Raw genomic sequence first — 16,312 nt, forward strand, 5'->3', positions numbered from 1 at the left:
TATTTTGGTCAATTCGGTTTCAAGGAGGGCCAAACTGAGATTCCAATCTAATGGTGGGGTTTTGGGTTAAAGATTGGAGGGTTGACATGGGTTTGAGCCTACACAATGATTTTGGGTGTACGGGCCTATAAAATTAGTCAAAATAGAATATTTTTGAGTGAGTGTGTAAATATGGGTGTGTTTGGTTGAAATTTGGCAAGTGTGGGTTTTTTGAGCATTCTTGACTGAATGGTGGAGTTAGATTAGCCCAACTGGGTTAGGCAGATTTAGAGGTGGAGTGCTTTAGTCAATCTTGAGCTTTGAAACTGAATCTTTGTGTGGTGAAGGGGTAAACAAAGGTATTTTGGGCTGAAATTTCTTAAGTAGGGACTTTAGGATGTCTAGGGTCTGATAGTTATATCTTATTGGTTCTAGAGGGTTAAGATCATGGAGTTAGGGTTTATGAAAGGGTACGAAATGGAATCTTGGTTTGGTAGAGTGTTAAATGGAGAAATTTTGGATTGAAACTTTATTAGTAGGTCTTTGGGTGTGTCTATGGTTCAATCGTATGGTTAGATTGTTCAAAGGTGTTAGGATCAAGGAGATTTGGGTTGCAGGTGTTTCAGGCTAACGAGAGGACTCAAAAGGGAATCTTGATTTGATTGAAGGGAAAACAAAGAAATCTTGGGATGAAATTTCATGGGTCAGTATTTTGGGAGGTCCTGGGTCTAGACATAGTGTTTGATATAGTGGTTGAGGTATAGATGGGATTTAATCGGAGTCGTCAGATTGACATTGGGTAGATCTAATGGTGGATATGTGGGTGTTTGGGATGAGATTTGGGTTCTTCAGGTTATTTGGTGTTTCAAAGGGATTAGAAAGGTTGGTATGGGTGTTGGGGGTGAAATGGGGTTCAAGTGTATGACCGAGTAAATATCAGGTGCTAACACCAACTCTCCTCTTCTTCCTCCCTATCTCCGATTCTCTTCGTCTTCACTGCCATTCTCTTCGGATTTTTGGAGTCCAACCACTAACTGAAGTCCACAATGCCTACAACTTTTATCAAATTTCCTTTTTTTTGTTTTGAAAATTTTGTTTTTAGTTGAAACTTGAAATATATATATTTTTTAATTTTATCATTTTCTTTATTTTTCTATAATTTTTTTGTTTCTTTTTATTGCAATATATAATCATTTGACATTTGTATGATTTTTTTTGTATTTTCTACAATTATTGCAATATACACACATGTATTTGTGTACTTGTTTTTTGCAAGTTTTGCTTTTTTAGTTGAAATACATATTTTTGAAAATGTTAATCAATTTATATATATATATATATATATATATATATATATATATATATATATATATATTTCTGTGTGTGTGTGTAAAATTGAAATATATATTTCTATGTTTCATTGAGAAAAACTAAAAAAGTAAAAAAGAAAGTCTAGTTTGAGTTAGTGGGTCAGATGGATGGGTTAGGGTGGGTGAGGGTCAAGATGGGTTGTGACACATGTGACCCATTAGGGTCAATAACTATGGGTGGAAAATGGGTTGGTGGGTCAATATGGGTGGGTTGATATTCAATCCTCACCCAACCTAACCAAACCTACCCATTTGCCTTGATTTTGGCTGAAACATATGTCTTTAATTTTTTATAACTTTGTGTGTTTTCTCCAATTCTTATCATTTAATGTATTTTCTAAAATTTCTATATTTTTTCGTGTTTCTTATGCAATTCTTACTTTTTCTTTAATTTTTGCATTTTCCTCTGAATTTTCCTGAAATTTCTTGCAAATTTCTTATATTTTGTGCAATATTTTATGTTTTTTACTATTTCTCTTTTATATTTTTATTTAATTTTGTTATTATTTCCTAAATGTTTTACACTAAATGGACAAGGTAGTTGGGTGCTTAAGGGCATTTTAGTCATAAACATATGTTTAATAAGGCTGCTTCGCCATATAGGGGCAGTTTGATCATGAAAATTATATTTTAGGCTTACGTTGAAGTTATGGTGAATTTAAGGGAAATGTTAAAAAATTATGATAAATTTTAAAGAATTTCCCTTTTAAAAGCTAAAATCTTTTGAGTCCAAACCACGGTTAAGTGGATTAAATTTAAATTTGCAAATGACGTGTCATCTTATGATTTCTGCATCCTCGATGCAGAGGATGCGGATTCACTCCACAAGCTGGCAGAACCAGTTTGTAATGGTGTCTCTTTATTATAATTACTTTTCAATAATAAAAAAAAAGTGGAAAACGACACCTTACCAACTACCATCTAAGGAAGAACATGAATGTCATATAATTTAAGAAATCATGCTTAACCGTGTGTGTGTGAGAGAGAGAGATTCTCACCTGTGGCAAGGTTATAAAGGTTCCATGCATGTTAAAGATAGATACTGGGAAATGAAAAGTCAACTGCTTTCACCCATCTGCTCCAAGCTGAAGGATAAAAAAAGGAAATAACAAATTAATTACTTTTCTTTTGATCAGATTGAACAGACAGTCCTGTTACACGCCTTCTCACTTTCCACCCAAATGAGGAGAGGAGAGAAATTGACATGGAGTAGCTTTTTTCATTCTTCCAAAGTCTGTTTCTGATGATATTAGCACAACACCATGTATTCCTTGATAAGTCACTCCTTTTCTCACACTTGGAAAAAGAGGAAAACCACCTGATTTGTGACTTTGTCCTAATTGCTAAACAAAAGTATTGAACGCGTTTAGCATGTCTTCAAGGAAAAACCAGAAACATAGAATCACAGAGAATGCATATATGGTCTCTTAATTAGGGTTGTTGTTTCCTCTTTTTGATGTGATAGTAGTTGCCTGTCACAAATTTCAACCACAAATTAAATGCCTAAACTTGGATCTTTGATTACAAATTTTTGAAAATTTTCTTGTTATAAGCAGACTTGTTTTAGAAGCCAGGAAAAGAAATCTGGAAACTGAAAACAAGTTGCCAGCTCTTTTAGGACCCATTCTCACGACTTGGAACGTAGCTATGCAGTTGGCACTGAAATAAAAAGTTAAAACTCTCTCTCTCTCTCTCTCACGCAGGCACACACAGAGCTTATATTATATCCTCCATGGCTCGTTCTTGGTTTCTGTGTTACTATCTCACTCGCCCAAGCTTGTCGGATCCATTTAGAAGCTTAATCTTCGTACCAACATCCTTGGCTGTTCTTACTTCTCTTTTCATTTTTGTCTATATATCTTCAACCTCAAAACTTTTCATGCATCACCACCAGCACCACCATTCGAATCTGCTAAAACCATCAATTGGGTCCTCAAAAGTATCCAACCAAATCGTTCAACTCTCATTTCAAAATCCTCCCAAAGGTGCTTCTGGCATACCCGACAAGTCGGATGAAGCTGGTGAAATAAAGTTGGTTTTGAACTCCAACCGTGAAGGAGCTGGGAATCATCAACCAGCTGCTGCAATGGTGACTCTCCGACCTAGTACTGATTCAAGTGGCAAGTAGTTGAGATTCTTCTAATCTTCTTTAGTGATTATGGGCCTAGTTATTCGTTGAATTCATTAGCAATTTCCAGAGGAGAATTGAGAAGAGTTTTGTTTGAAAATGGTCTCTTATTTGTTTTCAGAGGATCGGGCACCAGCAGTCCACAACCGCAGTCGCCAAGGAGTTGATATCCATCAACCTGTCGAGATAAATCGATCTATTGAATCGAATGGTATGCAGTCTAGTTTATTATTTGAATTTTTATATATAGATTTTTCAGTCGACAAATGAATAGATTTGTCTATAATTTGATGGTGTTTAAGTGAAGGATATATGGTTTTTCGTATACATGGAGACAATATTGAGGTTGTCCAATTCCATTCCCTTGTTTGGGAATATGTGTCCACAGGTGCGGTGGGGTCCTTGTAAATTAATTCCCTTATTCAACCCATCAAATTCAATTCCATGAATTTAAACTTTTTTATTATATTTTGTTTATTTATTTATTTTTTATTTTGGGGGCGGTTCAAGTACTAGCAAAGGTTTACGTCCCCACTCAGTTTTGTGATAAAATAAATTCTCACACACCGACCCTCCACAGAGAGGATGTTTGGGATTAAGATTTAAAAAGTAACTAGTGGAATCCATGCGATGCATATTTGGGTTGTGTCTAATTTATTCGGTCATAATCTAAAGTTGTTCTAGTGAGAGTGGGCAATTTTCTATTTTTTTATGTTTTAGATTTGTATTATATTTTCTATCTTAATGTTAATTTTTTCCATCAATTTTTATTGGTTTGTTATTATTTTTGTATTAGTTTTAGGTAAAATTATAAAAAACTTCTTCTTGTAACAATTTTATGGACCACCTTTGTGTTTTGATTCTAACAAAAGGTCTCCCTTACAGTTTTGAAAAAAAAAATGCAAATATCCTATTCCTCTGGCTTTTCAATAACAAAGATATTGAAGTTAATATATCTTTATCACTATTAGGGCACTATCATACACAAATTAAAGTTTTAACTTTACCCTCCACTAATTTATTTTTCTAGACAACTTTCAAAGAGTAATTCTCCCTACTCTTCATTGACCAAGGTGAAAAGGCCGAAGTGAAATAAAAGAAAGTAAATTAATATTTTTTTAAGGTATTTTAGTAATTTTACATGTGAATGAAGTTGGTTAAGGATAAATTTGGTATTTAAAAAATTAATGGATTGCATTAGCATTTTTAATTTGAAATGCTAACGAAAGGAAAGTATTTGCACCTTTTTTCAAAACAATAGAGGAGGTTTTATTTAAAATCAAAACACAGGGGAGTTTCACAAGATTGTTAGAAAACCCAAGCAGGTTTTTATAAATTTTCCTATTTTAAATGGAATTTAAATTGATTTTAAATTAATTAAACTATATTAAAAATTAATAATTTTTATTAAGTTTTGATTTTGTTGATCTTTATTAAATTTAGTTAACTATATCAAGTCTTTATTTTTTTAGTGGGACTTAAGTTTGTTTTAAATTAGTAAGAATTATTTATAAACTAATAAATGTTAAATAGTTTTGTATTAATTTTAAATTGATATTAGTTTTCAATTTATCTTATTACTTTTAATTAATTAAATTATTTTATTATATTAATAAAAATATTTTATCAATAACAATAATTAATAATTATTTTCATTAATTCTATTTAAGTAACTTACTAAATTACTTTTCCTATGGTTAATTAATGTTTATTATTTTCAAATGGAATATAGATGGATTATAATTTTTATGGTGTTTTGTTCAATGTTTTCAACTTGATGTTGACTCTCACAATTAAACCATTCAAACCATCACTCGACCCTATTTCTAATTGGAACCCGCTTTGTTCAACCTAGGTGATTGAACCATAACCCTTTTGACCCAATAATTTGGTCACATGTTTCAATATACAATGTTTTGAAAACTTTTGCAAGATTTAACTTTGTGCTTGGTTGTTTGATTGGAGATGATCTTTTCTTTAACTTTTCCCGATATTTGCAGCCCCACTATACAAAAATAAATAAATAAATAAATAAATAAATAATTGTTGGTCTCAAATTTCAATTTGTGGCACTTGAGTTTTAAAAGTCTTAGTGGTGTTTGGGCAATTGAGTTATTTTGTTCAATTAAGACAAATGCCTTTGAAGAAACTAGAAAGTAGGAAAGTGCCATCTTGGCACAAATGAAGTAACAATGATTCGTCAAAATTTTTATATATTTCTAGTTTTTACATATAAAATAATAGAAAAAATATTTTTTTAGTTATTGAGCTTCAAACCTATTCCTTTTCATATAGCTTAAATATATTATGAGAAATACATAAATCAATTACTTAGCATGGAAACCAATTGATGGTCGCTCAGTTGTAGCAAAGACTTAGGATTAAATCTCACTACCATTAAGGTTAGAGGGTTAAGGGTTTGGGTGATGGGATACCCCCCCACCCCAATCAAAATTGAACTAACAAAGATAATTAAAGACTCATATTTAGGGTTGGCCCTTAACCTAGCCCAATCCATCTAATTTACAATTCTACTCTATTGTAGAGAGCCAAAAAGGATTAAGAGAGATTTAAGAGGAAAAGAGGGATTTAATGGAGAGGGGATATATTACAGAGATTAACTATTAAGGTGGGTGGAGAGAGAGAGAGGAATGGACTTATTAGAGAGTAAATATGGATTTTATGAGAGACAATAAAGATCCATGTGGGTTTTAATTTTGTCTTGTTATTTATTTTAAAAATAAATATCATGTATGGAAAATGAAAGGAGGAAGAGGTATTTATGAGCTCCTAGTGGGAGGACCCCTCACCTCCCCTCTTTTCTCTTTCTATTGTCTACTAGTAAATATGCATGTTTGTTGCACGTGGCAATTTCAGATAAATATCCATTTTATAGACAACTTTTTGTGTTTTCAATATTTTTATTTCTATTTATGTTTAAAATTTTATTATATATTTATGACATCATGTTGTGGCCTATTTGACTTGAAAAAAGCAATCTCAATTTTGGGAACTCTAAATTTTTATTCCATATAATTCTTGTTTATCACCTTTATTTTTGTTTGATATGATAAGTTAATGATATATAAGATGTGTCAAAATTTTCTATAAAATTTATGTATTTTTTTATTTTCTTTTGTTTCTATAATATCTATTTTTTATTTCTATTATGTTGCAAGTCAAGTAGGTTGGGCTGAATTTAATCTTAACATAGACCAAACCCAACCCTATGCATTGGACCTAAGGCTTTAAAACAAAGTCAAGCTTGACTTATCCAACTTGAGTCCAACTTGCATTGAAATTTTATGCACTTGGTTTAATATTTGCCTTGGTTCTATCAATTAGCTCAATGACAAAATTCGACATAAAATGTGTGTGTATAATTACATGTACATGCATGCATGCAAATTTGTGCTATATATGTATTTATGATTGTATGCATATAATTAGGCCTAAATTTAGCTACCTAAGGGGTAGGCTTGGGCCCAACCTAAAGAATGAAAAAGCCTAAACTTTTGAACCTAGGCCTAGGCCCAAGTTGAGGACGAAAAATCAAAGCTAGCTTATCTAAAATTATGAATTGGGTCAATTTGAGCTCGAGTTAAGTCCATGTAATTTGCCTCTCTATGGACCACTGATAATCAATTAGATGCAAAAATAGTTTTCCTTTTATGTCAGTTAATTCTTTATTCCATTTCTACCATTAATAAAAATAACTTTTATCTATCACACTTATTTTTGTTTAATATGATGAATACATAATATTAGAGATGCATCCAAATGTTTTTTTACAAAATTACTATTTCTTTTAATAATTTTTGTGTCTATCTTTTTTATAAGTTTTATTGTTTATTTATTTTTTATATCATGGGTTGATTCATTTGACCTAAAAGATTGAACCGTTGACCCACACCACTTGGATAGGAAAATGGTTTCATTTTTGGGTCAATTTTAAATCTTTTATTTCATTTCCATTGAATAAAAATACTTTTATTTAGTACGCTTATTGTTGTTTGATATGGTAAATAGATAACATGTGTCTAAATGTTTTCACAATTTTTTTATAATTTTTGTAATGTTTATATTTATTTTTAAATTTTTATTATTTAATTATGAGAACATTGGTTAACTCATTTAAAATCATCTATATTAAAAATTTAGGTTAGATTTTTTATTTCATTTTTATAGATTTGTTTGATTTAAGAGACTTACTATATTTGTCTAGAAGAATGGGCCCACACCATTTATTAAATCATTTGAGATTTATGACTTACGCTTATATGATAAATTTGATTTTGGTTTCCTATTTAATTTAGATAATTAAATCAAATTTAATTTGCAATTAACAACTTATTTTATCTAAAAATGGAAGTCAATCATATGAAGTCTTTATTTAAGTTAGTCTCATATCTAATGTTTTAATGCATTTATATTTAATGTTTTTCATTTAAGTAATCATTTTTATTTTACCAAATTATTATTTTTAATTAATTTATGTAATATTTATTCATGTTTTACTATTTAACGATTTCATTAATGTAGCATTTATCTTATCACTTTTCAATAAAGTGGATTTAACCACCAACACTTTATGGAGATTGACAAAAAATAACATGTAGACCTCATAAATTAGTTGTTGATGGTTTGATAATACCAGAAAATATTATTTGCAATTAACTTAATCATTTGTTTGCACCTAATTGCCTACAACTTTCAGGTTTCTAAGGAATGTCAATACCAAATCAATGCACACACCAACAACCAAATCTTGGTTTTTTCATCGTCCTGATAAATAGAATATAAATTTGAAATTAATTTCAATAATATTTAATATTTTACCTTAGAGGATATATATTAGTAAATTATTTGAAGTTGATTCCTTTGTAAATTGTTATTATATATATATATATATATATGATATATTCTGAATAGAAAATAAAATGAGCAGGTTTTCTCAAATGATTAGATCTGCTTTATTGTTTCTACTTCAAACGTTTTGGATTGACCAATACAAATTGGCATACAAATATTGTTTAAGACTGTTTACGTGTGTGAGGTTATTTATAGAAACATCAAATTGACATTTCGTCATATGTGATATACTCTCACCAATTTGTATTGATTAATCCAAAGCATTTTACCTAAAAAAAGGGTTGATGATGACTGAACGATCTAATTAGTTTGTATAAAAATTGAATTAACTAATTAATCTTCAAGGTGATTAATTTCAGCCATTAAATATCTTAAACTTTGTTGGTTTCAAATGGATTTGAATTTAATGGCCACCAAGTTTGAAATGTTTCATGTTTTTGCTTATGTTTTTGGTTAGGATTCCTTGAAAGCTATAGGAATTTTGTAATTAAGAGGGATACAAGAATAGCAGTAGAAGTGTAAAGTGGGCCATGCCGGGCCGGCATGGCACGACTCATGGGTGGCCTGTGTAAAGTGCAGGCCGTGCTGTGCTAGCCCGCAGGTTGTTACGGGCCATGCCGCCCTCTCCGGTGAAAATTTTGGAAGGTCCAAGGCCCAGGCCCGTGGGCTGAGCCTTGGACCAGGTCGGGCCATTCATCGGGCCAAATTTATTTATTTAAACAAAATTGACAAAAAACTTAAAATTTTAATTTTATATGAATTTTGTGTATACAATTGCTTATATATACAATAATTAAATAAATTAGTATAATAAAATTAAAAAAAATATTTATTTTATTAATATATTATATACTATATATTATTATATAATATTATATAAATATATATAAATATATATAAAAATACATAAAAATATATATAATATATATAGGCCGTGCTTGGCCGAGCTGTGGGCTGGTATGCTATATCGGCCCGTGGACCTAAAACCCCAGGACCAACACGGCCCGCATGATCGTGCCAGGCCTAGCACGGCCCATGGACCGTCATATTGGACCATGCCAGGCCAGTCAAAGTTTGTGCTAGGCCGTAGGCGATATAGCCCAATTTACACCTCTAAATAGTAGGGCAAAAGGACAGGGTATGGTGGTAATTTAAAATCTCCCCAAGTGTTTTGCACAGCTCGATGATGGAAGCAGTTCTTAATAAATATTCACTGGATAGGGAGATAGTGCATTGGATGAAGAAGAGACCATCAATTTCCTAAACCATAATATTGGAAATGAGAGGGAGAATGAATGGCCGATAATGAAAGAAGACATGAATAGTACTACCAATTTTGGTATAAGGGGAGGGTAAATTGAATTCCCCACTTCTCCCGTATTTTTTCTTATTTTCGTTTTTATCAACGGTGCTACTGATGTGTGGCTTGGAGTTAGAAAACGGTGCCTTTATTTTTGTTTGGAATCGTTGCTATCAGGTAAGACGTTTTTTGGAGCAACAACAACTTTTTTCTGTTTGGTACCATTGCTCTAGGAAACGTTTTCAGCACTGGTGCCCATTATCCATTGCCACATCACTACCCTATTGGAAGCAACGAACTGCAGCTCCAAGAAACACCAACTTTGGCGTTGCCCCAAGCCATGGCTTCCCGATTTCCGATGCATGGCTTGGAGCACCGTTTTTTATGGAAAAATGGTTCCAAACAAATGCCTGTTTCATGGAGCACCATTTTTTCCAATGTGACGCTAATGTGGCGTCGTTGCTCCAGGAAACGACAGCGATACCAAACAACTGCTAAGAAAACAAAAGAAAATGAGTGAATATTCTTTTACTTAAGCTTGTTGTCCTTGGTCTTAACTTTTTCCTTTCTCTTTATGCTCTTCATATCAATTCTTTCAAAGACCCCACAAGAGAGACGAACTGAGTTTGAGTGGCCCAACAAAGTGCACCAGTGGATAGTGTTGGATTTTAATCTCATTAGAGATTAAATCCAATGGGGTTTGATTGATCAATTACAACTTGTTTTGAGTTTTTAAATAGGAGTTTATTTATACTCAGAAATAAAGAGGAGAGTATGGAGGCTGATCGTTGATGTTTCAACTAGGGGTGGATTTGAGCCGAACTGAGCCGAGCCGAATAGCGCTATTCGAGCTCGGCTCGAGTCAAAAGCTTGTAAGCTCAAGTTCGACTTGAGAAAAATGTTTTATAAAAATAAAAAAATATTTTTATTTGATATTTAAAAAAATAAGAATTATAATAAGTAGTTATTATTATATATAAATTAAAAATATTATATATAATATTTTTATTATATATATTATTTTCTATAATTTTATATTTTGTTATAATAATAACAATAATAATAATAATAATAATAACATTATTATTACTACTATTCTTCTTCTTCTTCTTCTTCTTCTTCTTCTTCTTCTTCTTCTTCTTCTTCTTATTATTATTATTATTATTATTATTATTATTATTATTATTATTATTATTATTATTATTATTATATGTATGTATGTATATATGTAGCTATTCGAGCTCGGCTCGCGAGCCTCACGAGCCTAGCTTTATTAGGTTTGAGCTCGGCTCAATTAATAAACGAGCCTATAAATTGGGCTCGAGCTCGGCTCGAAGCTTGGTTGAAACCGAGCCGAACTGAGCTTTTCACTAGCCAAGCTCAAGTAGCTCGTGAAGAGCAAGGCTTGTGGCCACCCCTAGTTTCGACGATCAAGATTCGATCAAGTGTGATCAAGAGGCACTATTCAAAGTTAACAATCATTAACTGTTAATTACCTTTTTAACAGTCACAATGTTTGAAATTTTGACTGTTCAAGGAACATTTTCTGAATCAGCACCTTCCTCTACTCCATGACTCTTCAGAAATTATTTATAGAGCGTGAATCAAGCAAATGCACACACAAGCTTTTCGAAAATTACTCTTGTCTCTCTCTGTTCAATCTGCTACTGTCTCACAGAAGGTTTATTCAAAGAATCTTCAACTTTGTTGGTTGCAGACTCTTGCCAAGGCTCTGTTGTATCATGAGAATGGATTTGCCTGTAACTCAACAGCAAATTCAGTGGAATTGAGTCGAAGCAAATACATTCTAAAGACAATGTCTTCAGATATGCCTCAAGCTTCTCCTCCAAGTTTCAGTGACCCCAATTCCCAACTAATCCAGTTTTGAAAAGAAAAAAAAAATTACTAAAAAGGAACATTTTTGGGGAAAAAATATTTTAGAAGCCTACCTCACTGGATTACATGAAAAAATCTCTTTCGATTTTCTGGTCTTGGCTCTCCCACCCATCATAGAAAAACCATCCATTACCTCCTCTCATGATTGTCAGAAGCAGATCCGAGCGAGGCGTTGGTTCTCTTCCACCTTCGACGGTAGTCGGGGACACTGATTGTGGAGACGATAATGCTGATTAAGATAGATATTCTGTTCATGTACCATTACATCTCTATCTAGCTGCAACACTGTCGTCTTTTCCTCTTCTCCCTTCACTTGTGCATCGCTTCCTACCAGTTATGTTCTAATGATACCGGTGTGGATGGTTCGGGAATGTAAAATTCAGTAAGATTTATAAAGATTAACCTCAATAACATGTATCTTCATGATAGAACCTCCCGTCTAAATTGCTTAGATTAAATGCTAGTTGTATGAACTGAGTTGGAGAAAGATGTGAATATCATACAGAATAAAGATCAGATAAGAAGTAGAACGGTTTAAATATCAGAGAAGAAGAAGAAGAAGAGGATAATAGAAAAACAATTCAAAATGAATATAATTCCATTAGAAGAAGACGGGGGTTTATAGTCTCTTTCAATTTTAGTGGGTCATAACTTTGTCTTTAATTGGTGTGGGAAAAACGTGTCTTTTTTTTTTTTTGAAAATAGAAAAATGTGTCTTTATCTCTTAAGTCTTAACTAATGCCCCTACATTGCTAGAGGGTGTTCCATTTGAATTGCCGAATAAATTGATGTTTAGGCAGTTTTTAATATTGGTGCCCATTTTTAGATTTTTATTGATTTGAGGATTAAATCAATTCATTGACTCATTGTATTTGAAAATGTAACCGCTCCTATTTTTTTTTTTCAAGAGTGGGAGCACCCGTTGAGCTACGATATTGTATGGCCAGGTGTCTGAATGGAAGAAGCTTTAGCCTGATGACCTTCCTTTAATATATAGATAATAGGTGGGAGATATTCCTGATGTATGGCCAGGACATACTGTGATATTGATGTGAAGAATAGATCCGGATTACTCAGAACGGTGGTCACAAAAAGTGTCATCTCATTCTACTCCGATTTGTTCAATTTCACACATTTAATTAAAACTTTCCTTCCTGCCATTGTTCTTTTGTTTCGCTTCTCTTTTCCTATCATTTCCTAGTTATTGGGTCGGGTGTATTCAGGTGCAGTTATTGACCACTCAAGAAATTTATTGTTTTGGCACATTGTCTTCCTCCAAGTCTCAGTTTGAAAGGATTACTAATACACATATGTAAAATGTAATTGTATTTGTATTTATAATCTTTGCAAATTGATCCTACGCTCAGTTTGGAAGGAGTATATATATAAATATGTAGAGTGCAAAACTTTATATTTTATATTATTTTGTATATATTTGTACTATATATATTTGTATTTATATTCTTCCCAAATTACAAAGTTTTACACTCTACATATTTACATACCTAGGCTTAATTTGCAAACATTTTGGCCTAATCTCCCTAATCACTGCAAACATTTAATAGTAATTTTGTCTTGGTTTGGCCTAACTAACCTCATTTTGGCCTGTTTGTATAACTTTCGGGCTGTGGTCGGACCCGAGTATCCATCATTCTAATATTTGGGATTGGCCAAGTCTGCATTGCAGAAGATCCAAAATGGTACTGAATTGGGCCTTACTGGGCTTTGATATAACGCGGCCAGATGGGTTAAATTTTATCCATGGTGTCAGCTAGGTTAAGTCAGGCCATAAAAATCCAGGCCTAGCTTGGCCCTGCATAATGTGGTCTAGTCTTTAACCACTTGAACCACAAAGCAAAAGCACCAAAAAAAAAAAAAAAAACGACTAACTGAAAACTCTTGGTTGTTATGGATCAGGAAATAATGTGAACGAAGAAGTTTTCCATGACAAAGAAATATTTTTGGAGGACTATAAAGAGATGAATAGAAGCTTTAAGATATATGTGTATCCACACAGGAAGGATGATCCCTTTGCAAACACACTAGTGCCGGTGAATTATGAACCAGGAGGGAATTATGCCAGTGAAGCTTACTTCAAGAAGGCTCTTATGAAGAGCCACTTCATCACCAAGGACCCTTCAGAGGCAGATCTCTTCTACATGCCTTTCTCCATTGCAGCATTGCGACATGACCGGCGAGTGGGTGTCGGCGGAATTCCGGCCTTTGTTCAAGCATACTTCCATAACATCAGCCATACTTATCCCTACTGGAACCGGAGTGGAGGGGCTGACCATTTCTATGTTGCTTGTCATTCCATTGGAAGCACAGCAACAAGGAAAGCAGAACAAGTGAAGCTCAGTTCTATTCAGGTTGTATGTTCTTCAAGCTATTTTTTAACTGCTTATGTTGCTCACAAGGATGCATCAGTGCCACAAATATGGCCAAGAAAAGGTGATCCCCCCACACTTTCTTCATCAAAGAGGTAATCCACTTCTTTCAATTTCCATTTCCTTGGGTATAGTTGATTTAATTCCTATTTGCAATTCTATATGTTGGCCTAGTTTTTGTTTTTTTCTTGTACATGTTATGCGGAGATTTGGCCCTCACAGGGGGGTAAGGTGCCATACACTAGAACCAATTTGTGGGTTAATGGTGATAGGGTATATGCTAGGGTCCATTGGCATACTACATGAAGAGCCTGCAATTCTACGTGACTTCTCAAAGTGATGGGGATGCCATGTGTTCTAGGGATCTACTACAAATACAAATGCATTAATTAGGCTAAGTAACCAATTACAATTACAAACACTGGCATGTTTACTCATAATTGGTAACACATTCTGATTCACATACTTGTGTTTGCAGCATATCCAGTGTCTGCTGAGTGACATGATGGCTAAGTTGGTATGGTCTCTGATTGGTTGTAGTGGAGAGTTGGGATTACATCCCATTGTCACCAGGGTTGGGGGTTTTTGACCCATATTTTTTAAGGGTCTGTTTGGTTCATAGTTGGAATCAGAATTGGAATTGGAATTGAAATCATTCAGAATCGAAATTAAAACTAAGGCCCCATTTGGTTCATAGAAATATGGGTCTGGAATCGGAATCGGAATGGGCTATTCCTATTCCAACTGTTTGGTTGGGTGGAATCGGAATCCCATTTTCATTCTTGCTGGAATGGCATTCCCCCATTTGAGGGAATGACCATTCCCTGCCCCTCTCTTGGGAATGAAATCCCATTCGTGCTGATTTCAATTTTCATTCCCATTCCTATAACCAAACAGATTATGAGAATAGACCATTTTGGTTCCAATTCCGAAGGATCTGATTCCAATTCCAACTGCGAACCAAATAGACCCTAACTGGAATGGGATTTCATTCTCAAGGGAGGGAGAGAGAATGACCATTTCATTTACATCAAATAGGGGAATGCCATTCTACCAGGAATGAGAATGGGATTCCAATTCTGCCCAGCCAGACAGTTGGACATTCCGATTCGGATTCCAGACCCCTATTCCTGCGAACCATACAGCCTAAAATACATGGCCCATTTGTTTGCAATGCGATTTTATTTAAATGTATGAAAGTGCAAATGAGAAAAGCATATAAATAAATATCCTAGCTTTCTTTAGCAATTACTACAACCTCACACTCGTGCCTTCCATCTGTTTGAGAAATGACTTTCAGGGAAAAGCTAGCCTTTTTTGCTGGAGCAATGAATTCATGGATACGCATGGACGTCGTCAAAACATGGAGAAATGACTCAGAGATCTTTGTGAACTCTGGTCGCCTCACGACGCCATACTCTGATGCACTACTTGTAAGCAAGTTCTGCCTCCATCTCAAGGGCTTTGAAGTAAACACTGCGCGAATCGGGGATGCCATGTTCTATGGTTGTGTTCCATTGATTATCGCCGACCACTATGATCTACCCTTTGCAGACATATTGAACTGGAAGAGTTTCTCTCTTGTTGTTCCATCCTTAGACATCTCTTTGCTGAAGAAAATCCTTCATGGAGTGAGCTTAGACCAGTACTCAACATTGAAGAGGAATGTGCTGAAGGTGCGACGACATTTCAAATGGCATTCTTCTCCAGTTGATTACGATGCTTTTCATATGGTCATGTATGACCTATGGCTACGACGAAGCTCTGTGAGGATCCCAATCAACATTCAAGATAGTGTAATATAATTCCAAATAGATATATATCAACAATTTTGTTGTCCCAATTGCGTGATGATTCTTCTTACGAAGAACCAACATTGAACGATAAGACGTTACTATGAACACATATGGCTGCCATAAGCCAGTTATTTCGATGGTAACTTTATTGGTGATAATCAGATTAATTAATCATTATTCAAAAATCCACGCTTTTAATTAAGGATTTTCACTTCATGTAAGTCAATGGTTTAGGTTGGTTTCATCAATGTAGAGTAAACTTACTACTTTTTAAATTAACACATGATAATATTACAACCATATTAATTATGATGAGAAAATAAGTATCAAAATGGAATAGGTCACTACAAGAAAATGGAGTTTTAGCAATTGCACTTTAGTTATGGTCGTAGAAACCATAGCTAAAACAAGAGATATATAGCTATGAAAACGTCATATTCATGGCAAAAAATTGAGTTTTAGCTACAGACAGTTAGTCTGTGGTTAAAAATTATTTGTCTGCAGCTAAAAGATATTTATAACCACAGTTGTAAGGTATCCATTGCTACAAGTTGCAAAAGTAGATATTGACTTATAGCTACAGT

General features: G+C 33.7%; 1 protein-coding gene across 3 annotated transcripts; it reads left to right on the forward strand.

Moving 5' to 3' along the window:
- The first annotated feature begins 2,962 nt into the window (after nucleotides 1-2,962).
- LOC104613067 (putative glycosyltransferase At5g11130) lies at nucleotides 2,963-15,897 on the forward strand. Of its 3 annotated transcripts, XR_016077164.1 has the most exons (5): nucleotides 2,963-3,469; nucleotides 3,599-3,688; nucleotides 13,463-14,027; nucleotides 14,205-14,449; nucleotides 15,233-15,372. XR_016077164.1 is itself a non-coding variant. In XM_088889330.1 (4 exons), exons 1-4 carry the CDS (start codon nucleotides 3,082-3,084, stop codon nucleotides 14,236-14,238), a joined length of 1,077 nt encoding a protein of 358 aa, XP_088745456.1. In that variant the 5' UTR covers nucleotides 2,963-3,081; the 3' UTR covers nucleotides 14,239-15,375. The 3 variants fall into 3 exon arrangements, 2 of the variants coding, with proteins under 2 accessions (XP_088745456.1, XP_010279064.2); XM_088889330.1 differs by having other exon boundaries at nucleotides 14,205-15,375; XM_010280762.3 differs by lacking the exon at nucleotides 14,205-14,449 and having other exon boundaries at nucleotides 2,964-3,469; nucleotides 15,233-15,897.
- Nucleotides 15,898-16,312: the final 415 nt, after the last annotated feature.

This window comes from Nelumbo nucifera, chromosome 6 (genome assembly GCF_055504915.1).
Source record: "Nelumbo nucifera cultivar China Antique chromosome 6, China Antique-T2T, whole genome shotgun sequence".
Taxonomy (NCBI): Eukaryota; Viridiplantae; Streptophyta; class Magnoliopsida; order Proteales; family Nelumbonaceae; genus Nelumbo; species Nelumbo nucifera.